We start from the raw sequence: 27,240 nt of genomic DNA on the forward strand, positions 1-27,240 counted from the left end.
CATAGCTAGGCTGCTTCTGTGCATCATATATGGCCACTGCATTTTTTAACAGCTCATAAAAGAGGAATAGTTTCCTCTTTTATGTATGTATGTGTGTCAGGGGAGTGAGAGGGGGTGTGGTCTGGAGAGATGCCTCAGTGCTTGTCATACAAACATGAGGACCTGGGTTCAGATCTCCCCAGGAGATCATAAAAAGCTGGGAGCTATAGCACAGGCCTGCAATCCCAGCACTGGAAAAGCAGCCACTGGAGGAAGCTTCCAGCTCACTGGATAGTCAGCCCAACCAATCGGTGAGCTCCTGATTCAGTGAGACCCTACACACACACACACAGAAGTTGGAGAGCCACAGAAAACAACTGACCTTGACCTCTGACTTCCACCTACATGTACATACACATTGTGCATGCTCCCATGCACATATACTCACACATGTACAAGGCAAACACATACACATACAAAATGTCTGAAATTCACATTTCAGTACCCATCTGTACAGTTTTTAGGCTCACAGCCAGGCTTATCTATTTGCATACTGTCTACAGCTGCTTTGGGGCTAAATGTCGGAGTTGAGAAGAAAACATGACCCAAGATATCTAAAATATTTACTCTCTGGCTCTTTCCAGGAAAAGCTGCCAAGCAAGCTCCACTGGCTGCTATGTGTCTACCACAGCTAAGCCACACTCTGAGATCTAAAAAGGAAGAAGCACAAAAGCCCATAACACAACAGTGCTGTTCTTCAAATTCAGATCTTAGTGTCAAAGACTGGCAACTTCGGGACGAGGAAATAATGGCGTCAGTAGTTTAGGGCGTCCCAAGACTGAGGTCCTGAGTTCAGATCCCCAGATCCCATGTAAATTCTGGGTAGGTGTGGCATCCTGGGTATAATTGCAGACTTGGAAGGCAAACATAGGGAATACCCAGAGTATGCTATTTTATGGAGGCTCCGTGCATAAACATACATTCAAAAATCATGCACACATACACATGCACACCACACATGAGAAATGGAAAAAGGGGTGGGACAAGAAGCTTTTCTTTCCCCCTCTTTCTGTACTCTAGTGTTGGGACAGATTCACTATCATCAAATAGCCAGTCCCACATGAGGTTCTGTAAGGATGTTCCCAAAGGCCTTGAGTACCTATTGGGTAGAACAGAGCTACCAGGACTTAACTAGCCATCCTCATCTTCCTGCTCTCCAAAGCTCATACCACCAGGCAGAGACTGAGCCGGTGGATGAGGTGGCAAGAACATAACCCCATTGCTCACTTCATTTGCCAGCATGGCACCTGGGTATGCAGCAGACAGACCAGGTGGGTTATAGCGTCTGCTAATCTTCTCCCAGTGCTTGGAGGAACTCCATTAGCAAGAGGAAAGCTCCAGTGGGGATCTGCTCCAGGCAGTCCCATCTGCTGCACGATTAGTAGAGACCTCCACCAGATGATGGGTAAAAATTGTTTCTTCTAAAGTTTTCATTTTATTTCATTGTCTAGATCTTGCAAGAAACTCACTAGGAAATAGAGCGCCCCTTTCTTAACCACCACAAGGATTCTTTAAAAACCATGAAAGTTCCTGGTAATGAATCTTCAACTTATAATACAATATATTGATGTCACATTTATTATCTAAATATTCCATAAAATATTTCTTAGATGGAGAATTTCAATTATGTCATCTTATTCTACAAGTATGTCCTTTTGTAGCCATCCTTTCCTAAGTGGGTAGCAGTATAAATGAGTGTTTTAATTCTAGCAGGAATGATTCACCTGTAACTTACAGAAGCACACAGTTCCATTCTAGCCCAATGTAATAATCTGTTCCCCCCAATCAAATGTTACAAACATTCTGTTCCATCAGAATGTAATTTAAGCACCAAATCACTTACTCTAAATTTTCTTGGGTGTACACACACACATATGTGTGTGACCAGAAGACAATTGTAGGCTGCTATTCCTCAGGAGCGGGCCACCTTATTTTTTGAGACAGGCTCTCTCATTGGCCTAGAGTTCACCAAGCAGGTCAGTTCAGCCAATCAGCAGGCTTCGGAGCTCAGCCTGTCTCTGCCTCTTCAGCACTAGAACTGCAAGCACATGCCAGCATGGCCAGCTTTGTCCCCAGGGGTTTGGGGAGCAAGCTCACAAGCCAAGCACTTTACTAACTGCCATCTCTCCAGCCCTTGTGGAGATGTTTTCTTTCTGCCACACACACTGACTACCTTCCTTTCCTCTTAAAATAGTGGTAAATAAGTGATATATAACAAAACACAAGGGTACTGGTAAGCAAAAGCGGTTACTGGAAAATTTACATTCTTCCCCAACATGCTGGTCTTTCTTTTGTGTCCCTTCTGTAGAAACAAAATTCCCTAAAATCCAAAATAAATAAACAGAACTACAATAACACTCATATTTGTTTTTCTATAACATGTTTTATTATTTCAATTAAATGTTAGAGGAAACATGCTGTGAAAGAAGCATCTGAAGTTTAAGATGCTTCACAAACCTTATTTTTAAAGCCAACCTTTCTTACATCATCTAGCATTTATCTCATACTGACATTTTTATTATTCAAATTTTCCCACTTGAATAAGAAGAGCAGTTCATCTGGAATAGCACAACTGTCATGCATCATTGATGCCCCATGCATTATTGATGGGGTGGATAATATCCTGAAATGAGAAGTCGCCAGAGATAAAATTCTGCTTTTTCATGTCCCATTATGGGAAGAAATACTTGTAATTAAAGTGATGTCAGAGAAACTGCAAGAAATGGAAAGCTTTCTTTCTTTTTAAATATATGTGGATAGGTGTTCTGTCTGCATTATATGTATGTGCAACACATCTGTACAATGCCTGCAGAGGCCCAAACAGGAAGTCAGATCTCATGGAACTGGAGTTACAGATGGTTGTGAGCCACCATGTGGGTGCTGGAAACCAAACCCAAGTCCTCTGCAAGAGCCACAAGTGCTCCTTAACACTGAGTCATCTCTCCAGAGCCCTGGGAAGAGTTTACTGTCAACTCTTGAAAGACTGATAAAAATTAACAGTAGTGTTTATGTGTGCTGTGGACAAGGGCCAGTATAGGCAGCACAGAGTCTGTGACATCTTTAGCTGCAAGGAATCCATAAGACCCCTATATGTTGTGGGATATTTGATTATACTATGTGAAAGGAACTTTTGATTGGTTTAATAAAAAGCTGAATGATCAATAACTAGGCAGGAGAGAATAGGTGGGACTTCTGGGCAGAGATAGGAACTCTAGGAAGAAGTCGAATTCACCAGGCAGACACTAAGGAAGTGGAATGTACTATACTGAGCAGAGGTAATGAGCCACATGGCAGAACACATATTAATATAAACAGGTTAAGTTAAGTTATAAGAGCTAGTTGAGACCAAGCCTAAGCTAAGGCCAAACTTTTGTAATTAATAAGAAGTCTCCATGTCATTATTTGGGAGCTGACGGTCCAATGAAAGACTGGCAGCACCCATACTATCTCTGCTCACAAACATCAGGTAGATACTTCATCACAATAAGACCATTAAATAAGAGCAAGTCTTTATTACAGTGAATTTCTTAAGATTGAATTATTCTGTAAACTATGGATTAGATGGTCTACATTGGTATATAACAGTGTTTCCCAAACTGTGCTCCTGTGGTCCCGGGGTTCCATCAGATCTACTATGTTTGAAGTAAAATTATTTCCTACTATTTTAAATTTGTATATAATAAACTCGTGCTTAAGAATTATCCCTTTTTTGCTTTGATACATTAGATACACCATTATGATTTTAAAATTTTTTTATTACATTTATTTTTATGTGTGCATGTCAGAAGACAACTTTCAAGGGTCATTTCCTCTTTCCACCATCTGGGACCCAGGGATAGAACTTAGCTGGCTGGTCAGGCTTAGTGGGCAGCACTCACTTTTCCCCACTGAGTCATCTCACCAATCCTACTTCATTATGTCTAAAGTGCTTGCTGCCATAGGTTTAGATCCCCAGACAAGGTGAAGACAGCAGTACATGGCACCATATGAGAAGATAAGTATTCACCATGGCATATTACTATAAATGTCCCCCTGTACGGACCTGAAGAGCCAAATAGATCGGTCTCCAGTGAAAACATAAAACCAAATACTAATAGAAATCCTTCACAGAGGGGCTGGGAAGTTGAACCATTTGAGTTCATTAGTGTTATTCTGATCTTCCTATGAAACCACAATAGAGTATTTGTTTTTAGTTATCTCGTGGTTAAATATGCCTGGTTTCAGCTATTAAACATCAGCCATAAGTAGTCTCTTCATGTAATTCAAGTCAACACCATTGAGCAATGCTAATTTACCAAAGGCCCATTAGGTGAACTGGTTATTGCTTAATGAGTTATCTTGCAGATCACAAAGTCATAGTAAGTGAGAAGAATAGAAAATCATAACTGTCCCATTTCCCTGGCTGTTCCCCTTTGTAAACCAGTGGTCAGAAGTGGGTTTTCTATTATAATCAAATCATCTGTAAAGCCAGCCAGGGCAGGCCATGTTCAGTGATGAAGTCTACATTCTACACATGGATGTGTCCTTTTTAAAAAGTGTGCCAAGGACTGGAGAGATGGCTCAGGCTGCAGAGTGCTTGCCTTGCAAACTCCAGTACCTCAAGTCAATCCCTAGAATCCACACACGAAAAATAGCTGGGCACAGAAGTACACCTTTGCTTGTATCTTTGAGACAGGGTCCTACTCTGCAACCTAGGCTTCCCTTGAACTCTCTATGTAGCTTAGGTTGACTGCAAACTCACTGCAATCCTGTCCCAGTATCCCAAGTAGCAGGATTTCTAGTATGAACCACTGCACAGGGCCATTCTATTTTTAAATAATTGACTAGGGCCCTAAGCGTATTGTGCATATCCGTAGTCCCAGCACTCAGGAGAGGCTGACTCAGGACGATCAGTAGTATGTCGTGGCTAGCCTGGGTTATAAATTATGTCGTGGCTAGCCTGGATTATAAATTATTCATCTCATGAATATTTTCAAATTCATTGGCATATAAGTGGGTAAATGTCTTTTTATGATTAAATTTCCACTGTTTGGGTTATTAACACCTTCAACCCATATGAAACTTAACATTTGACTATTTGAGATCTTGTCCTTTTTCATTAGATTCATTACTGGTTTTTCTACTGATTTTCTTTCAAAGAACGAGTTTTTTAAACTAACTAATCCATCCCATCAGTTAACCTTACTGCTCCATCTTGCTGCTTTCCTATGGTTATTTTGCTGCTCTTTTCTTACTTTTCTACTTAGTTGTTCATTTTTTTTAACTTGTAAGAACATGTGAATTTAATGCTATAAATATCTTCACTTCTTTACTACACCACATATATTCTAAAACATCATGTTTTATCTTTGTATATAAAAAACATAGTTTCCTATTCCTTTTATTTTGCTTCTCCTTTGACCCAAGATTTATTTCCTAATGTATTTCTTAATTTTCAGGTATAGGGACCTTTTGTTCTGGGGAAAGATGTGTTGTGGACATGGCTGTTGCTTCACATTGGTAAAATATGCTTTCCAACGTGTTCTTGTCACCCAACTGGGGAACAATACAAATGCCATCTTTCCTTCACATCTTCCTCTTCACTCACTGATTCCATGCATAAGAATGCCAGCCACTGAGCTTGCCTTATGTGTTATATTGGGTGTGGAGACAGTGTTTTATCCCCTATGTAATTCTGTTTTTATGAAGAAAAATAATTAAGATTTTTAAAAACTATGATTGTCTGATAACATGGTATCTCCCTAATATTTTTATGTATGTGTGTGTAGGGACATGGTGGTGCATGGGCACATATGTGCTGCTGAGGGTAGAGATCAACCTCCAGTGTGATTTCTAAGGAGCCATATACATTGTTTTTTTGACATAGGGTCTTTCACTTTTTACTTGGATGCTGCTAGGTTAGCTGGAAATGATCCCCAGGTATCTGCCTGGCTCCATCTCTCCGGCCCTGAAATTTCAGGCACTAGCCACGTGAACTCTGGAGGCTCAAACTCAGGTCTTCATGCTGACATGGTGAGCTGTTTATCAACTGAGCCTCTCCCCAACTGAGCTCTCTAAAATTTTCCTAAAGACTTATTTATGTAGGCAACAGTCAAGGAATATGTGCACATGTGTGTAAGTGGCCAAAGAATACAGAAGAGAGCATCCAGTCTTCTGGAGGAGTTATAGAAAGTTGTGAGACTCTCAACACAGGTACTGGTAACCAACATCAGCTGTCTTTGGCAGCCAAAAGCACTCTTAACCACCAAACCACCACTCCAGCCCCCAACTATCTAAAATGTTAAAAACTGACTTCTTCCTCAAAGTTGCTGTCCAAAAATCAAAGCCCAAATTCTATAGAGGCAAACTCTATAGAGGCAAAAATGACATGCCATTTGTATAAGGAATACACAGCAAATACCTGTCATGTTGAATGAGGAATAACCAATCATGTCATCAGACGTAAACGTTTATATTTTCTGCAGGAAAAATCTATATTGATATTCAAACCTTCCCTTCCAGGAGAAGATGAGCCTGAACAAACATCTTAGGAGCATAATGCACAATTTCCCCCAAGAAGGCAACCCTGCCTTTGATGGAAAGATGTTATGGCTTGAGCTATTTCTGGGACTGCTTCCAGGCCTTCATATATAATTTATAGAACCTGACTGGTTATTGCCGACAATCATTCTATGCTCCTTATTTCATGATAAATGCAGGAGACACCAATTGGAGAAAGGAAAACTACATCCCATTTTTCCACTAATGAAAGTCAAATCCAGCTACATCTAGGTGAAATACAGCACTACAGCTGTATTTACAGATTAGAATCATAAACCAAAAGACAACCAAGGAGTTAAATCTGATCCCCAAAGGTCCAGAGCTTGGTATATAAAGACAAGATGAACATAAGCATGAACTCTACAATGTCCTGTAAAGATTGTCAGGAGATAGACCACATGGTACATCCTAGAAATACAGGAAGAGAAAAAAAAAAAAAACATCGAAGTGGGGATTACAGTGGCAGTTTGGGAAAGGTGACTGGGAAGAGGCTGTGTTACATGGACTTCTGTCTCAAAGTTGCTAAGACCTAAAAATCAGAGCCCAGAGCCCCAACTCTACATGAAAAAGGCAAAGAGAAAAAGCTGCTGGAAGAAAAGAATAAGGGAACATGTGCATATAAAATGAATCAAGACAAGGACATGCCAGATGATCCAGATACCTGAGGGGTGGAGAGAAAGGAGACTTATGTTGTAACAAAATAAGAAAACAGCTCAGTGTTCTTCCCAACATCAGTTTTATCTTTAATTCTACATTCTATAAACAATCCAGTGCAACTTTTCATACTACATCCTTTCATAGAAGGAAGAATGTAAGTACTGTGAAAGTAAGAGGGTTATATATTCAGTTCATTTGATCATCTATAGCAAACACAGAGTCAAGTGTTTCCCTGCTAAGAACTAAACAGTTCAAGTGAAGATGTAGGCCTATGTGAATGCTTGATTGTCACTCAGTATACCCATGACTGAACTAGGAATATTAATTTGAGTATGTATTACTATGTAAGAGGAGCAAAACACAACCTTGGGTGTCATTCCTTGGGTGTGTCCACATTTTTTTAAGATTTAAGACAGGGTCTCCCATTAGCCTGCAGCTCTTCAAAGAGGCTAGGTTGACTGACCAGTTAGCTCCAGGAATCTGTCTCTGCCTTCCCATTGCCCAGACTGCAAGTGTGCACCACCATGCCAAACTTTTTTATATGGATTCTGGGGATGAAACTTGGGTCTTTGTATGTGCGAGCATTTTACCAACTGAGCCATCTCCCTAATCCAGAATATTATTTCTTATTATTAGAAACAAATTTCTTTAACAGAATCAAAACTATCATCTAATACAATGTTTGATACAATGAGGATAGTCAAAAGCTGGGTTACAAGGGTGGAGAGATGGCTCAGAGGTTAAGAGTGCTTATTGCTCTTCCAGAGGACCTGGGCTTGTTGCCCAGCACCCATATGGCAGCTCATAACTGCCTGTAACTCAGTCCCAGAGCATCTGATGCTGCATTCTGACCTCTGAAGGCACCAAACACACACATGATGCACATACATGCATGCATGAAAAAAAGTGAAAGTATTTTTAAAGAGTCAGTTAACCAAAGAAACTTGTTCTAGCCACCACAAAAAAATGTGAGAAAACAAACAAAATGCTAAATATGAAGATGCTAGTCCTCAAAGAATAGTTTTCATAACTTAGACAATGTTCCAATAAAAGTTGTCAAATTCAAATAAGTGTAAGGAGAGGACTTGGGGTGAAGCTCAGTTGTCTGAGTGCTTACCTATATCTGTAAAGCCCTGAGCTCAAATCCAGCACTGCAGAAACCAGGCGTGCTGGTGCACACCTGAAATTCCAGCACCAGGAGGTGGAAACAGAAGAGTCATACATTCATGGGCATCCTTGGGCTACATGGCAAGTTTGAGGCTGGCCTAAGCTACATGAGACCTTTTCTCAAAAAATATCTAAAGAAGAGTATGCTGTCCTTAACATATACTTAACTACATGAGTCTTTCTCTCAAACAACAACAACAAAAAAATCTAAGCAGGCATATAATACATCCAACATTGATTGTTATAAAGTTAAAAATTTCACTTGGGATAAATAATTATAATAATTATATCTTATATACTCATTGTTACTTTACAATTAAAAGGTGCTGTGGCATAAAGGACTAATCAAATATTTGAAGCCAAAAGTTTTGGTAGAAGTGTGCACAGTCCTTGCCAGCAGTGTTGTTGAAGTCATGTTAAGTATTTCAAGTCTAGGACTTGATATCTGTTTCCAGTTCTGTATTTGTCTAATGAATATGACCACAATACATACTTTCTCTTATGATGGAATTTAAATGAGATTGTACACACCAAGAATGCTATAAACCCAAAAGTGCTATGCAGAGGATTACTGCAAGGGTTGTTCCTCATTCATTTTATGACTCCCAGAAATGTTTTCTTTCCTCAATTCCTCACAAACTTACCTATCAACAGGCCCAGGGTGTTCTTTGAGCATAGTCTAAATCCAATCACAATTCCCACAGCCATAGCTCCCAGTGAGAGGAAGAATTAGCTGCCAATCAGACAAAGCAAGGCCCTTCCTGCTCCTTCCCAGCTTCCAATCTCACTCTCTTTCATCTCAAATCTCAGTAAGATCCATGAGAATCTTTAGAGCCCTTCAAACAAATGGAATCACTGCCTGATTTTACATTACAAAGAAACCTGGACCCATCCCCATCCCAGGCTCTAGGTCATCTTTAGAGACTTCCTCTACTACTACTGGTCACTTTGTGCTAGTTAAGCAGTCCTCATGCCTGCCCAAGAGATGTTGCATGACTGTTCTTCCGGTGGAATTTTCAAGAACTTAGTCACTTCAATCTGGCCTGTTCAACCATCACTATCTTAAAAAAGCCTTCCTGAAGTGAAGTGCTGTAAAAAAAAAAAAAAAAAAAAAAAAAAAAAAAAAAAAAAAAAAAAAAAAAAACAAGACCTCTCTTGATCTCTGTCTTTCTGTTACTCTGCTTTCCTTCTAGGCCATTCTCCATTCAGTAATCACATCACTTATAAACACATTTGCTACTCCACTACCGAACAGCCATCATGGATCAGGGTCTTTTCTACACCTATGAACAAGTGCATCCCGATTCTCTGCAAGACTCAGTTTTCAAATTAAGAAGCGAAAACATTTTCCTACCCCCATTTAGTTTATAAATTGCCTCTTCCATAGAAGACAACAGAGCACTCACACACGAACTCACTGCCATGAGTGAAACTTGAATACTCCATCAGCCTTGAGAGCTTTCGACCCACCTTGGAATTGGATGTAGACTCCAAAAAACAAAGTCTGTTGCCAAATCCTTCTGCTGCCAAACATAGCTTCTGCTGCTCTTTGTGGATGGTCGCTGTGCACTGCAGAACTACCTCATCATCCTACAGAGAGAAAGAGAAAGAAAAGTGAGCTTCCACACCGCTGGGCTAAGTGAGGTCCAGAAAAACAGGACTTTGTTACCTATTAATTATCTGAGGTGTAAGGTGCTAAAGAGATAGCTCAACAGTGAAAAGCACTTGAAGGAGACCCAAATTTCATTCCCAGTACCCACATCGTGACACATAACCATCTGTAATCCCAGTTTCAGGGGATCTAGGGAATTGGGTATCATCTTCTGATTGCCATGGGTACCAGGCACACTAATGGTGCATATACATTCACACAGGCAAAATACTCATAAAATAAAATATCTAGAGCCGGGCGGTGGTGGCGCACGCCTTTAATCCCAGCACTCGGGAGGCAGAGCCAGGCGAATCGCTGTGAGTTCGAGGCCAGCCTGGGCTACCAAGTGAGCTCCAGGAAAGGCGCAAAACTACACAGAGAAACCCTGTCTCGAAAAAACCAAAAAAAAAATAAATAAATAAAATAAAATATCTAAAAAAATATTAAATATGAGCTATGCTAGTTAGTTTTGACCATCAACTAGACACAACCTTGAATCCCTTGGGGGAAAGTGATTCAGGAAGAGCCAGCCCATTGAGGGAAGCACTATTCCCCAGTGAAGGGGTCTTCGACAGTATAAGAGGGGACAAAGCTATCTTAGAGAAAGCAAGCAAGGAAGGCTAGGCTTACTCTTTCTTTGCTTGACCTTAGATGTGATGTGACTAGCTGCTTGGGTTCCTGCCTTGATTTCCCCTAAAAGATGGTCTAAAACCTGGGATGGAAGACTAAAAACTCTTCCCTCCCCAAGGTTGCTTTTGGTCAGGGTGTTTTCATTTGTTTGTTTTTAATCACAGGAGCAGAAAGGAACCTAGAACATGAGCCAGATGTAAGAACTGCCACCCAAAAAAGCTATACAGGGTCAGTTCTTGGGTGCGTTTTAATCTGCAAGAAGGAAGTTGGATGCTGGAGAAAGGGAAGGGCCAGGGCCATTAAAAGCTCATCAATTTTCTCAATGCTATTACCAAAGGCAAACATTTATCAATGAAAGGCAGGCTTTTTCTAGTTCACACTCTCACACAGTTTCAATCACCAAAAGTGCCAAGAAACCAGTTGCTTCTGAGGACATCAAACATATTCAAGAATGAAACAGGTTCTACAGACTGGCATGCATGGCAGTCTAAAACCAACTCAGGGAAAGATGCCAATAACTGAACTGGGTGCAAGTCTATGGTAAATCACCCTGGTTCTACCACACAGTGGCAGATCCTATCTGAGAAGATCCTGGGCTGCATTAAAACACAGCGAGACTATTTGTCAGTTCAATACTTGGAAACACAACAAGGGATTCAATCCAATTGATGAAGCAGGATTACAGACAAACATGCTCACAGGAAAAGGTTATTGACAGGATGTCTTGACATAGAGACTGTGACTCAGCCTAGAAGAAGGAATGTGGAGTTGAGCAGGATCCAAAGTAAGGCCAGCCTGGGCTACATAGCAAGATTAAAACCAGCCCATATCCCCTGCAAAAAAGAATGAGCAGAATCTGCCATCTTGGCTCTGCCACACACGAGGCCATGTGATCTTAGGCAAGGCTTTCAGTCTCTGAAATGATGATGCAAAGTGCTACCACAATGACTCAGGGACTAAACAGACACTGACTAAGAGGCAATACGGTTATTCTGTCACAAAGCATCATCCCATTTAACAGGTTCTATTACTAATGCCAAATGTCTAAAAATATACAACCAATTGTAGTGTGTGTGTATGTGTGTGTGGTGTATGTGTGTGTGTGTGTGGGGGGGGGGGTGATGTGGTATGTGTGTGTGTGTGTGTGTGGTGTGTGTGGTGTGTGTGTGTGTGTGTGGCTGTGTGGGGGTATATGCGGTGGGGGGGTTGTATGGTGTTTGTGTGGTGTGTGTGTGTGTGTGTGTGGTGTGTGATGTGTGGTGGTGGGGATATGTGTGTGGTGTGTGTGTGTGTATGTGTATGTGGGGGAGCAGAGATCTGAGCAAGGGTGTCTTCCTTAATCCCTCTATACTTTATTTTTTGAGAAAGGGTCTCTCTCTGAGACTGGAGCTCACTGACTCAGAAGGCTGATCAGTGAATCCCAGGTATCCTCCTGTGTCCACCTCTGCTATACCTGACCGTTCTGTTTTGTTTTAATGTGGGTTCTAGGAGATCCAAGACAGTCTTCATGCTTGCATAGCAAGCACTGTATTGACTCATCTCAATCACACCACTTGTATTTTGACATGTCAACGGCAAAGTCACAGGACACAGCACAAAGGAAAGAACACAAGCATCCACCGATCCTTTTCAGGAGTCTTCCCATTAAAGAGTGCTGTCCCAGAGCACTGTATCAAGGATTGCACTTGTACTACATTCCATCGTAGAATGGAAGAGAAAAGATGAGTAAGTGGGACGAATCTCAAGCAAGAGAAAATAAGCTGCTTTGGTTACCTCAAAGCAAATGCTGTGTTCATCTGAAAAAGCACAATTCCACTTTGCATTTAAACCTTTCTGGTATTTGCTGTTTGTTCTCGTTTCCTACATGGTAACAGCAGAATGAAGCAGCTAGCAAATAGCCCCTGCCACAGGCCAAGGCCAGCTGCTAACTTCCACCCTCAAAGTCCACCTCTGGGTGCTCATTAATTTGAGTGAACATTCATTTTACTTGAAAAGCCATTTGCTGGAGGAAAAAATAGCCTGATTTCCCTATAAGTAAGAGCAAATGCAAAATTCATGTGCTGCGTGGCAAAATAAAAGATCGTGAAGTGCTTTACATAATCTACTACAAGATCAAAGCTATGTGGTGGTTTCCAAACATGCAGTATAATGAGAAAGCTGGAAATGGTACTGATGTGCTCGCAGGCCTAGCAAATCCCAGAGGTCTCTTACTATTTTGTATTACATGTCCTATGGACCCAGCTCTATTATGTAAACAGCACTCCAAGGTAAAAGAACCTTTGGGGGAAGCTGGAGACTGCCTCAGTGTTATTTAGTGAGTAATTCTTTGAAGGCATGAATTAAAGACATGGAAGTGAACAGAAGTGAAGACAGTAAGAGCCGAGGGTAGGTAGGAGAAAGCAGTACACAGCACTGGGGACTCATGAGAACAGCAGCCCTACTAAGAAACTGAAAACAGAGAAGGCATCACATGGTTCTCAAAGGCATGGAGTCTGCCTGCCCCTCACTATTCCCATGTCATATACAGACTCATCACACACACAGGAGGAGGAAAATGAGACACAACATAATTTTTTCCTCGCTAGAACTTGTTATACATGTTTCCAGGAACTGAATCATGAAATCTAATGTATCTGAACCTGAAAGCCATATCCACATTGTTCCTTCCATGAACTGATATTTTTTTAGCCATGCTTGTTACCAGCAGCATTGTTACCCATATTCTGACTTGCATTCTGATGCCAGAGGATCTTGCTAAAATGCACACTCCTATTCTGTAGGCTTTGGGTGGTACTAAGAGTGCATTTCTAATAAATGTCAATGTTTAAGGCCATTTTCTGAGTATCTATGATCCATAATGAGTCTCACAAAGCATATGGCTCCTAGGAGACATGAGTGGTCTTCCCTAAGAGTTTAAGAGGCCACCAATAAGCCATGGAATATTAAAATAAGTTTATAGCTGGAGATGTAGCCCAGTTGGCAGAAAATCTGCCTAGCCATGTATCAATCCCTGGTACTTCATAAACTGTAAGTGGTGATTACACAATTGTAATCTCAGCTCTGGGGAGATGCAAGAAGAGTCAGAAGTTGGTTGAAGGTCACCCTAGACTATATTGCAAATTGAGGCCAGTCTGGGATAACTTAAATCCTGTCTCAAAAACTAACTAACTAAATAAGTAATTAAATAATCAAGGAAAGAAGTCAGTCAGTCAGGCTACACATACTAGAAAAAAAAACAGAAATGCAGAAATCATTTGGAATGTCCACCAACATGATATGAACACCAATTATGCAAGAAAACAAAAGACTAAACAATTTACTCAAGAATATTATCAAATCTATACAATTGACATTTCTACATAATTTCCCTTCCATGTAGCACCTCAAACTTGGGTGACAAAGCAACCCAGGAACCATGTAACGCTATGTTCAGAAAAGCTCAACTACATTGCCAAGGAGACAGGCTATAGCCAGGACTGCCAATCATGACTTGGCTTGAAATAACAGTGCCTAACCTGACAGACCCACAAAGCTTTTTCTACTATACATGAGAACAATCTCTATTTTACAGCCCTAAAAGTGACGGGTTCCCATTTTTTGACAGAAAGTAATATATGCCAAACACTTGATGGACCAAAAAGCAGAATGCAAGCCACCTGCCAACTCCCTTTTATTAGCCCATCACTCATCCCCATGAAGACACTTTCTCCTATGACAAAAGAGCCTGCAGGCTTTACAGCAAGAACTAGTAGGAACAACTTGCAGTTTTCTGCTGATTGAAACCTATGTGCAGCAGCTTTGGTTTGGCTTAACATGTATCTGATATGTGTTTGATGATCTAATTTGAATATTCATGTATATAAAACCTAGTTTCTAGCCCCAAAGCTGAAGACTAATTTTGCCTAACACTGATGAGATCCAGAATGCTAACATGACAAAGACACAGTGGAAGATGTCTGTGTGGGTCATAAGGCTTCTTTTAAACTAGCTCCTGAGGCGAAGTCTCATATTCACAGTTATTGCTTCTGAACCTGGTCATGTGCATCAAGTGTGTGTCTAAGGCATGCAAGTGATGGCCATAATGACTCCTAGCTTAGTACATAAAGCTAAAAGCACCTTAAAATTTATAACTGTTACATGTTTTAAAACCTTTTTTAAATCTGATAATTTTATACTTTTTTTGTTTGTTTTTTATTATCATATTTTTTATTTATTTTACAATACTATTCAGTTCTACATAATAGCCACAGATTCCCTTGTTCTCTCCCTTCCTGCCCCCCTCCCCTTCCCCCTAGCCTACCCCCCATCCCCACCTCCTCCAGATCAAGGTCTCCCCCGAGGACTGGGATCGACCTGATAGACTCAGTCCAGGCAGGTCCAGTTCCTTCCTCCCAGATTGAGCAAAGCGTCCCTGCATCAAGTCCCAGGTTTCAAACAGCTAACTCATGCAATGAGCCAAGAAAGAGAACTACAGACCGATCTCCCTCATGAACATTGATGCAAAAATACTCAATAAAATACTGGCAAACAGACTCCAAGAACACATCAGAACAATTATCCACCATGATCAAGTAGGCTTCATCCCAGGGATGCAAGGGTGGTTCAACATACGAAAGTCCATCAATGTAATACACCATATAAACAAACTCAAAGAAATTTTATACTTTTATACAATATTCTGGGGTCATATTGACCTCCATCACTTCTCCTACACACCTGCTGGCATTCTTCTGTTTAGTTAACTAACTCACTTCCACATTTCTTTTTCCCTCCAGGTCTACTGCCCTAATGCCTTGCTAGAGCAACACACATAATCGGTTCACAATAAATCATATTCCATAATCAAATTACTACAAAATGGAGTTAATGCAAGTTGTTACTTCATTATTTTTTATTTCAAAACCTATCTGTTAATAAAGCACAAATGACAAGCATTATAAAATTCTCTTGCTGCTCCCATAAAAGACTTGAACCTATCATTTTCTATTTTGTAAAACAAACTTCAAACAATAAATCTACTTTAGGAAAATGATGAATAGAACAGTGAAAACACTTTCAATAATTTAGAAAAATGTCATGAATCTGGGTGTGTTAGCACAAGGTCTGTAATTTCAGAAACTGGTAGGTAGAGGCAGGAGATTCAAGAGTTTGGGGGCAGCTTGGCTGGGGATATAGCTCAATTGGTAGAGTGTATTTTTTATTTTTAAATGAAAAACATACTTTATTTTATGTGTGGTATACAATTTACATATAAATAACATTGTCATAGGATGCTTTGATACAGTTTTAAACATAAGAAAATGGAAATTTAGCCAGGCAGTGGTGGCATATGCCTTTGATCCCAGCATTCAGAAGGCAGAGGTAGGTGGATCTCTGTGAATTTGAGGCCAGCCTGGTCTACAGAGCTAGTTCCAGGACAGCCAAGGCTACACAAAGAAACCCTGTCTCAGAAAAAAGAAAAAGGAAGGAAGAAAGGAAGGAAGGAAGGAAGGAAGGAAGGAAGGAAGGAAGGAAAGAAAGGAAAGAAAGGAAAGAAAGGAGAAAGAGAGGAAGGAAGGAGGGAAGAAAATGGAAGTTTCAGATTACAAGAGCTCTCTCCATAGAAGAAACATTTTTTTAAAAAATCACTTTCTCTAATTAGGTCAATGAGACAAATGTATCCATTGACTAGTCATGTCTAACTCCTATTATAATAATGGTCTATGGAGTTAAGAAGAAAGCCCACTCTTCAAGGAATAACACTTGTTGAGTTAGTTCTTTTGGAATGTAAAATGGTTCTAGCTGCTTAAATACACAGAAAGTTGAATTCACATGTCCTGGTAGGGTACTTGCCTAGCATGCATGAAGATTTGATCCCTAGTACCACATAAATTGGCATGGTGCTGCACATCTGTAACCCCAGGATTTAGAAGGAGGTGGGGAGGATCAGAGGTTCAAAGTCATCCTCAACATACTGAATTTAAGGCAAGCATGAGTTACATGAGACCCTATCTCAAAAAAAAAAAAAAAAAAAAAAAAAAAAAAAAAAAAAAACAACCTTGAATGGTTTCCCAGTTCTGTAAGAATAAAGGCCTAAATATCCATCAGTTTTTAAGACCTTGTGTCCCACCAGTTGTAGCCAAGGAACTATCTTCAACCAACCTCCTGTCTTCTGATTCTCCCATAAGTCTTTTCAATAAGCTGCTAAGCCCCTTTGTCCTCCCCCAGTTAACACTTGACCATCCTTCAGGTTTAAATTCAAATGTTGTCTTTAGACACAAGCCTCCCCTGCTCCGCTAGGCTGTCAGCTCTTGTGTTTTACACCCCTGTAACTGTATTACTCCCTTTGGCTTCTTTGGTCATTATGTATTCATTTCTGTAGCTATTAATGTCCAGTTATTAAATTGAGACTATTATTACTTAGAAATATAGCCCCCAAACCATAATATCAGGAATGGAAGAGGGAGCCAGTAAGCATGAATCTCAATGAATTCATTTATAAGGAATAAAACAAAAAGCGAAAATTTCTAATAGATGGGTACCACCCTTTCACTCAACTCATGGAAAAATACTGCAATTCCAGAGGCAAGCTCAGCACGAAGTCTTTCTCAGTGATGAAAGAATCTTGCTTTCCCACAAACACCATGACAAGATAGTAATACAGGCTGGCACATCCTGGCAAAGAAAGAGGGTAAGACCCTAAAGAATACCTAAAGACCTCACACAGGGTTAAAACGCATACTGGCTGATCCCAGAACCAAAAGAGATGGGGATACCTTTGAAGAGCCAAGAAATGCTAAATGCCCTGAAAATTAGAGCTACAGATATCCAGAAAGGAGGTAAAGGAGAAACCTCAAAGCAAAGCTTGGAACCAGAGAATCTAGAAACTGATACACAGGGGAGGTGATGGTGAGGAAGAGGGGATGAGGAGAGACTGGAGGGTGAGCTCTAGAGGATGTGTAAGTAAAACAAAACAAAGAGGACCCTTACTATGTAATCCAGGTCACCCTCAATTCACAACCTTCTCATCTCTTCCTCCCAAGGGCTGGGATCATAGGCATGAGCCACCATGCTCATCTGGGTTTAGCAATTTTGACCAAATATGCCTTAGATGTGGCTCTCACATCTGTGGGGTACATGGAAGAAAAACCACTCCCTTCTACAGTTGCCCAGCCTATCACAATAGCCCCTGGCACCTGGAATCCTTCTTCCAGTTATCCTTTACAGGGACTCCTGCTTTATGTAAATAACTATAAAACAAAGGAGACTCAGTTTTTTTTCAGTGCTAGCATAGTAAAGCTTGTGAAGAATTCAAATGTAAGTCTAAATATTTTATTCATCTTTCCTCATGCTTCCATATTCATTTCCCAACTGCTATTAAATTACCAGAAGTAAAATTCATAACTCATGAATGATAAGCTTCTTGAGGATAGGAATCAGTTCTTTCCAGCTCCTTAGGCCACATTCTGCCTGTTGGCACATGTGCCATGGTATGAACAGCTGTATAAAAACAGGAATCCAATAAAAGTGCCTGTCACCAAGTCCCTCAACCTAAGTTCAGTCCCTGGAATCCACTTGTGGAAGAAGGTTAACAGATTTCAGAAGCTGTTCTCTGACCTTCATGCATGCGAGGGTGTGCACCATTCCCAATAAATAACTAAAAATTTAACTACCTAAAATGGAAGTATGATACTTATGGGGAGAAAGGCAAGTGCAATCCTCTATTGCAGGCAAATTTGTGACAAGTTAATAAGACATGATTTCTCTAACAAATGATGCCAACAGAACAGCACAGAAAATAAATCTCAACCAACAACATCAACAGCCTCTTTCAAATGTTCATTCATCACTTAACAGATACTTGCTTGGGACACAAATATATGCTAAGAACTGTTCTAAGTGCTTTAGATAAATTGCCTGGTACACCAAAGATCCCCAAACTCATTAGGCTTACGTGCTGGCAAGGGAAGAGATCCAATAAACAGAAACACAATAAATGTATAATTACTTAGAAGATGAAAAGTTCTATAAGGAAAAAAATACAGAGAAATCTAAGAGGATGGGAAGTGCTATCATTCTGGGGAGGGACTGTCAGTGACTCACGGGGCGGGGGGGGGGGTGACTTCTGAGCAAAGACTTGGAAGTAAGGCTGTGTGGGGGTGAGGCCCAGAGACAGGGGTTTGGGGAGGGATGCTGGGGCCAGAAAACAGAGTCTTAGCAACACCCAGAACACCCTGACCTAGGGTGTACTCATGAGTACACTGCACGCATATCATGCTTGAGACCCCTAATTTAAGCCTAGCACAAAGAAAAAAGGAAGAGATGTGTAGAGGAGTAGAAATGGAAGACAAAGAAAAGGGAAGAAATGAGAAAATTGTGATTGTTTATACTTGTTCTGTGACCTTTAAAATTTTTGGCCAAAGATTAAAAACTCTTACTATAAGATTTATAAACATACAGAAAATTGAAAGGAAATAGTGGAACGAAAATTAATTTAGTATACTATACTTTAAAGCATTGGAAATACCAAGAATTGGGGGGGGGGTTCATTTCTTTATAAACCACTGATCAAGAACAGTTGCGTGGAGCTCACCTGCCCACCACTGAACTTCCCATGAGCTACAAGCATCAACTGCAGGCCTTGACAAGAATACATACTCCCTCTCTGATAGAATTAGCTTCCAGAACTTTCTATGTGCTTTCAACAGGGGGAAATCTCTCTGAAATGTTTCGCCCTGTGCCACTTCCTCTGGGATAATGCCTTCCTGTCACATTGGCTGTCCTCATTTGCTAGAAACCCATCTTCAGTGTGTTCCTCTGGCTGTGTGTGGAGTCTCTCCCAGGCTGTCACTGTCCCCAGTCCACTTTTCTTTCTCTAACTCTTTTTGCTCCACTGGAATTTTTTTCTTCTAATGGTACCCCCTTTTTTGCCTGGATTCATGTCATCCATGCCAGCCAATTCCCTCTTGTCAAATTTTACATGTTTTCTGTGCACTAACCAACAGGACCCCTACCACACACTTTACTGCCCATGCGTTGCCCCTGACTAAAAGCGACCCGACACCTCATGACACGTATGCCTGTGGTTTGATAGTGACAGGTAGGCACACGTTAAAGACATCAGAAAACTCTAGGGAAATTCTAGGGTTGGTTGTGTGTGTGTGTGTGTGTGTGTGTGTGTGTGTGTGTGTGTGTGTGTGTGTGTTTCTAGACAAGTTCTTGTGTACCCCAAGTGGCCAGATGACCTTGATCTTCTGTTTCCACCTCCCAAGTGCCGAGATGAGTATGCTGCTCGCTGCATCTGGCTTTCTTCAGTCATTTTTATTGGCAGTGATATTACTCTGTTTAGACTATGATGTGACTGCATCGTCTCAGTTCTCCACCAGCAGAGTTCAAGGTCCTCCAAAGTCTCTTCCAGTGCTCACATTTATAGTTCTGAGAGAAAGACAAGGGAGGAGAGAGAGCCTTCCCTGTGCAATTTCAAGGGGAGAAATTTGGTGTGCCTTTGATACGTTACATTGGGGACTATGTCTGGCTTTGCTTTCAATAGAGGGACTACAGGAAAGCAGTAGTCTGTTTTTCCTTTTATTTTTTTTTTAACTAAACTTTCCTAACTTGTGGTGTGATGTGGTCTGATGCACCGACTTCTGGCTTCATTCTGTTGCTGGGATAAAATACTCTGACCAAAAGCAAGTTGTTGAGGCAAGAGCTTATTTGGTTTACACTGCCAGGTCATAATCCATCATTGAGGAAAGGCAGGGTAGGAATTCAAGGCAGGAACCTGGAAGAGAAACCATGAAGGAATGCTGCTTGCTGACTCACTCGGCAGCTTATGCTCAACTAAGTTTCTTACACAGTCCAAGACCTCCCACCTAGGGGCAGTACTGCCCACAATGGTCTTGGCCATTCCACACCAATTATCACTCAAGATAGTGACACATGGATAGACCCACAAAACAAACAAAATGAGTCAATCTTCAGCTGAAGTTCTCTCTTCCCAGACAACACTAGGTTATGTCAAGTTGATTATAAAAACTAACCAGGATACAAAGTAAACACAATGTTTAATCTCACAAACAACAAGCAAGCTACAGAAGTAATCTCCTGCTCTATATTACTGACTCATATAGAGTTTATATACAAGATGGCATGTAAAGAATTATGGGCTTTAAGGCCAGCAGTCACCCTGAGCGTGGGTAATGTCAGCCAAGGGGAAGCAGGACAGGAACATCCAACTCTCAGGCACAATGGAGATGCCAGACCTCTCATTTTCTTTCCACCAGGCAGAGATGGCAACCGGCCAAACAGAAATCCGAAGACAGCACAGTGTCTGAATATATACACATTCCAACAGGGCTTTTCTAGCACATCTTTGAAGCACAAACTTCTATCACAAAGGAACTTTGCATTTTCCTCCTAAATGAGGGCACTGCTCAGGGCTGACAAAATTTACTGCACCAAGAATGTCCAGGCAAGCACTTGCCATTAGTTACCTCACTGAGACCCTGAAGGGCCCATGAGAAGGAGCCCATCAACAATCTCCAGAGAGGAGAAGGCTTGGCTTCCTGCCATCAAAGACTTAGCAAAATGAAAGGCTGAGATGTCAACAGAAGAAGTCTTGCATGCCTTTTTACAAGTGTCAGAGGAACAGAGAGAAACAGGAAAGCAGGCCCAGACATACCATCTTACCAGCACCCACAAATCATGTCGTTAGTTTTTACTTTTGTTTTCTTATTTGAGATAAGGTCACATGGAACTCAGACTAGCTTCAAACTTGCCATGTAGGCCAAAGCTAAACTTGTGCTCTTGATCCTCCTGCCTCCACCTCATGAGTGCTGGGATGACAGATGTGTGCCACCATATCTGGTAAGGATCTATATTCTCCTTGGAATTTAATGTGCCCAACATACACATTTCTCAGTGGTTCCTCAAAATATTTCCATTCACCCATCTTCCCTATCTTAACAAGTGACGCAGTAATCAATACCAGATCAATACAGATCAAGTATCAGTACCAGATACCTAAGACCCTTTAGTATTTTCTCCTAATTGTCTTCAGTAGTTTGAATTTGAAATCCCCCCCAACAGGCTTCTGTATTTGAATACTTGATGCCTAGTTGATGTTGTCTGGGGATATTATAAAACCTGTAGGGGGTAGAAAATTGCTGGAGGAAATATGCCCCTTTGGGTGGCTTTGAGGGTTTATAGTCTGCTCTCTCTCTCTCTCTCTCTCTCCCTCTCTCTCTCTCTCTCCCTCCCTCCCTCCCCCTCCTCCCCTCCCTTTCTCTCTCTCTCTCTCTCTCTCTCTCTCTCTCTCTCTCTCTCTCTCTCTCTCTCTCTCTCTCTCTCTCTCTGCCACTGTGTCATGCCTTCGCAGACATTATGGTCTCCACCCCTCTGGAACTGGAAGTCAAAACAAACCCTCCCTTCTATAAGTTGCACTTGACAGTACACTGCCTAAGCCCTGCAATCTGCTGTGCTGCTTGCTTTCCAGCTCCAGGGGCAGCACACATCAGCTCCTCCACAGGAGGCATCACCTCCTTCATCTGAGTATCTCTTCCCATCATGCTCCAGGGGCCACCACAGAGCATGACCTTTGTTGTGAAAGAACTGAGAGGACAGGGTGGGACAGTCTAGCAAAGAACTGAGAGTACTGTGTGGTGAGACCCCCAAGAGCATAAGGAACCGAATAGACGGTCAAAGATCTGCAGAAGAGCATTGCTAGCAGATGTGGAAACGGGGTCCTGAAATGCAAAGGAGCAGAGCTGCATAACTGAGGAACAGGGATGATGTGTGTAGCTATATGGCAGTGAACTAGGTGTGTCTTAGCCAGTATTTCAAACTATGTGACAAAAAACTCAAGATGTGGTCATGAAGCCATTTGAAATATAGCAAACTGAACATCTTGATAGACACAAAAGTAGAAGAAAAAAAAAGTCCCAGAACCAATGAGTCAAAGGACATTCCTTTCTTCGTATAAATTCTTGAAACTACTCTACATGTCTGAACTAGTTTAACAGCCATGGCAACATGGAACTTGGGGTTAGTGAAAGAAAAGGGCTAGGGAGATGGCATTGTGAGGAAAGCACTTCTTGTGCAAATAGAGGTTGGAGTTCAGAGCCCCAGAGCCCAAGCAAAATGAGGACGGGTGCTGAGGAACCCGTCTGACTCCATGTGGAAGGCAGTAGCCATTATGCTGTATTTTTAAATAAGTTTCTATTTACTGTGGGAGTTGAGTTGCTCTCTGTTTCCTGGAACCTGAACTTCCCCAACCCATGACCTTGATTTGTTTTTGGAAATACCCCAACCCTCTTGACCTTTCCTGTCTCTCTCTGACCCCTCCCTAATCACATGGTAGGTGACCACATGACTTTTTAGAGTTTTTTTTTTTTAATTTCCTTATTGCCCCCATTGTCTCCCTTCTGTAAAACTACTTATGATTTCACTCCTTAAAAGGGGCTCAAGAAGTGGATTCAGGCTGCTGTCTTTAACCTGACTTAAGAGGCAGTCTCTGGCCAGCTCTTGAATGCACCCCAATAAAAAAAATGAAGCTTGCTTCAAATGTAGCTCTAATTGTGGTGGTGGTCTTCTTCTCTCCCTTGGGATTAACAGTGTGACAACCCACCTGTAATGCCAGTGCTGAGACAGAGACAAGCGATCCTTGGGACAAACCAGCCAAGATAGCAAGCTCCTGGTTCAACAAGAAACCCTGCCTCAAAATATAAAATGGAGATCAATAGAGAAAAACACCCAGTGTCAACCTCAGGCCTCCAAACACATGTGCTCACATATACACATGCACTCAAACACTCACATGCAAACACTCACATACCACACACATACTTATGCAATTGTACATTTGTATGAGATAAAGACCTAAAACAGATTAGATGATATGTGTCAGTTAGCTGAAAGCAGCTCATGAAAAATGAGTATTTAATTTGATCTTTATTCAAAGTAGCACATACCATTGAATTGTACTATGAGAGAATGAACACCAAAGGATTTTGAGCAAACAAGATCCAATCGAAAAATAAGGACAGATTTCAGAGAGTCAAAGTTTGCATTATTCAAGCAAGATGAAAGTTAACTTTGATTAATGTATTCACAAGAAATCACAAGCACAGAATACATCAATTTCTACTTTCCAACTAAAAGTAGCATGAATAAGGAAGACCCCTGTGGTCCTAGCTCTCAGTGGCCCACATCTCTCATTTGGCATCAAAACCCATCTTCATAAATGTGCTGAGTCTAAGAAAGTTATCTGATACACACACACACACACACACACACACACACACACACACACACACACACAAACTACAAGCAGATCAAAGAGATAACTACTACAGAAAATTTGTTCCTATTCATGCATAAAAGGTCTACATCCACACAGAGATATTTAGCTTAGCCACCAATAATATCTCCATCCCAATTGAGCTTAAGCATAACTTTTAGTTTTTGATATAGGAAAGAACAGAGTTGTATATTTGCAGGACAAGAAGGAAGGGTGCATGTGGCTACAAGACAGTGAGATAGATATGGCCTATAGCCAGGCTTGCCTCATACATACACATGTAGCTCAAGGATGATATAGAAATTCTAATTCTCCTGCCTCTACCTTCAAAGTGCTGTAATTACCAGTCTGAGCCAGCTCCCATCTCCAGTTTAGATGGTTTACAGGTTGAACCCAGGGCATTCTGAATGCTAGGTAAGCATTCTACTAGCTAAGCTACCTCCCCAAATCCTCAAATAAAGTATTAAGAGACCAAAATAAATTCCAAATAGGTTAACCCCTTAGCATCTATACTGGGAATGCCTAAACTACAAACTGTGACCTGTGTTTCCATACAAATTAAATATATTTATTCATAGTACATTGAAATATTTAGTATCTACATAGAGCAGATGGGACCCATATATAAGTATGAATATATGTACATATTATACATGTTGGTTTGGTTATATCTATATTTTAGAGGAGACCATATGTTCAGGGAGTTTTGGCCATCAATAAATACATATTTTAGAATGTTGGACACCATCCTCCTCCTCTCTAAATACTGACAGAGCCCACAAAGAGCAAGTTCTGGGAAGTCCCAAGACCCATCTCCCAGTCACATGACACAATCCATGTTAAAATTCTAAAAGGAAAACCACAGCATACTAATTAACTCAACATTTTGAGTAAAGACTCTGAAAATCCTTCATTTTAATGAGGAATGCTAAAAAGGGCCCATTTTAAGGAAGGATACTGAAAAGACTGCTCATTGCCTAAGTACACTGTTGTACAAGAGAATGTGGAGAGGTTAATTTTAGAGGCGATTTTTAAGATCTGAATGTATGCATCCAAAACTCATTATTTCAAGATAAGGCAACTTAACTTTTTAGAACACCATCCTTTCTTGCATGCACAATACAGTGACCTTCAGTGAACATATTTCTCTTAGACTATATGAAGTAAGGACAAATTTTCAGGATGCAGTAAGGTAATATAACAGTAATCTGGACAAATTCACAGTATTCTACTGTAAGAGTATAACCAGCAAAGAGCTTGCAACAAATGCAAGGAGCTTGCTCTAATAAGATTCACACAAGTAAATATGCTCTTCTTTCCAGGGCATGTTCTGATTTCTGTCTCCTCACTGCCATGCACTAGCATAGCATCTATCTGTGCATCCATAGCTCAGTGCATGGGCATAACATCTATCTATGCATCCACAGCTGTTTTCACAGGCACAGCCTCTATCTGCATCCATACCTCTGTGCTAGCCTCCATCTATGCATCCATACTCTGTGCACAGGCATAGCTTCTATCTACATAGGCATTCATAGATTTGCTTTAGGAAAATAGAACGAAATAAAAGTTTTCCATTCCAACCTTCCATGTATTTCTGTTACTGATGAAACTATTCAATTCCCTTCTTTCCTGCTAATGATAAATCTAATTATTTAATTAAAATGTTAATGAGCATCCAGTGTAGCAGACACTGCAACTCCCACAGTTTCATTGTCTTTTGAATTGATTCTCTTTTCTTACAAACAGCAAACATTACCAATGAGGGTTTTTCTCTGGCCTGAAAATCCATCAGTGAGCTAAGAGCTTATACCCAACCATAATCTATTCGTGCTAAGAATCAAGATGGGCAATGGTGCAGTGAAAATCAGTCCCAGCAAAGCGGCAGATTCTGCTCAGCTGTTTTTCTTGAGCACATACTGATGCTGTAGAGATCAGCTAAAGGGCAACATGTACCACGAGTAAAATTGAGAGTATAGGTTTTAGGATTGGATTTTCAAAAGCTTGGCCTTGAAATCACAAAGAATATCAGCCCATTAATAAGGGTCAAGTCAAGCAGACAGAAACATAAGAAGCTTACTCACGCATGAGAAGGAAGATTCTGAGCCACTTGAAAGCTTATGGCTGGACACAAGGAACCTCCTGGGGCTAAATCAGGGAGCTAGGTTTCCAGCCCTTGTTCCACAGTAGTAATGGGGATCAACCAGGGAGGTCCTGGGCAGTCAGTCTACCACTTTTCCTTAGTGCTCTCACCACCAGGTGGAAGGTCATCCCATGATGGTCATGTGTAGTCATTTACCCTCAAATTATCAGTTAGCAGCTCAGAGCAACACAAATTAAGTGAAAAGTACCTTGCTCTTGAGTGAGCCACACCCAGGGTTCATATCCCAGCATTCCTCACTTCCCTTTGTGGTCACAGAGACTATTTTTTTTTCCAATCTATGAAAATAAATCAAACTCTGTTGTAGAGGATTGTTTTAAGGAACTACATTAATCATGAATATAATTTGTACAAAGTACCTCAGAAACGGTGCCCAAAATATAAAAAGATGATAAATAATTGTTCCTTTCTCTTTCCTGTTTTTGAAAGGATTAAATTCATTTACAAAATACAAGACTCAGGGAAGATATTCACAGTGATAAAACATGTGATTATGAAATTGATTCAAGAATAAAAGCAGTATGAGGTAAAACCATCAATAAAAATAAAGGGCTGAGTTACAGGGTAGGTAGCCAGATCTGACTTCTCTAATGACACTAGCCATGATCTGTACAAGGCTGTGAGTGAGCGTGGGAAATAGCCCAGCTGGAAAGCACAATAATCATGGTGTCCAGCAAGGGAAAGGGCCTGGGGACTCAAAAAGGGGAGGGAGGCACTGAGATGAGTGAGAGGAAATGGACAGAGATACAACAGTATGCTTTCAGTGGGCCCTTTCAGAGGGCCCATGGAAAGGGCTTTGGCACATAGTCAGCCAAGACGAGAACCAGTTGCAAACAGAGGAATGGGAAACTTCGGCATTCTCCTTTAAAAGCCTCACTTGTACTGCCATGCTATGGGTATAAGAATCCCTGTGGCCACATCAAACAATGTCACTACCTACCATCAGTGTCACATGTCTAAGTATTGGGAAGAAGTCACTTAAATGCAGAATCAATAGGATTTGCTGATGTGGAGTAGACAGAGAGGGGAAATAATGATCACAAGGTTTTATAGCCAAATACCTGGGTGGACAGTGGAACCACGAACTGAGGTAAGTAACACCAGGGAAGGGGCAGCTTG

The 27,240-nt window shown here is 41.0% G+C and overlaps 1 protein-coding gene across 1 annotated transcript in view; it reads right to left on the bottom strand.

Moving 5' to 3' along the window:
- The window catches only part of Ryr2 (ryanodine receptor 2), a 581,527-nt gene that overhangs the window by 393,009 nt on the left and 161,278 nt on the right, over positions 1–27,240 (bottom strand). The window contains exon 2 of the mRNA XM_076572926.1: positions 9,874–9,993. Within this exon, the coding sequence (XP_076429041.1) occupies positions 9,874–9,993 (120 nt within the window). The remainder of the gene's footprint in view (positions 1–9,873; positions 9,994–27,240) is intronic.

Source organism: Peromyscus maniculatus, chromosome 5, assembly GCF_049852395.1.
Source record: "Peromyscus maniculatus bairdii isolate BWxNUB_F1_BW_parent chromosome 5, HU_Pman_BW_mat_3.1, whole genome shotgun sequence".
Lineage (NCBI taxonomy): Eukaryota > Metazoa > Chordata > Mammalia > Rodentia > Cricetidae > Peromyscus > Peromyscus maniculatus.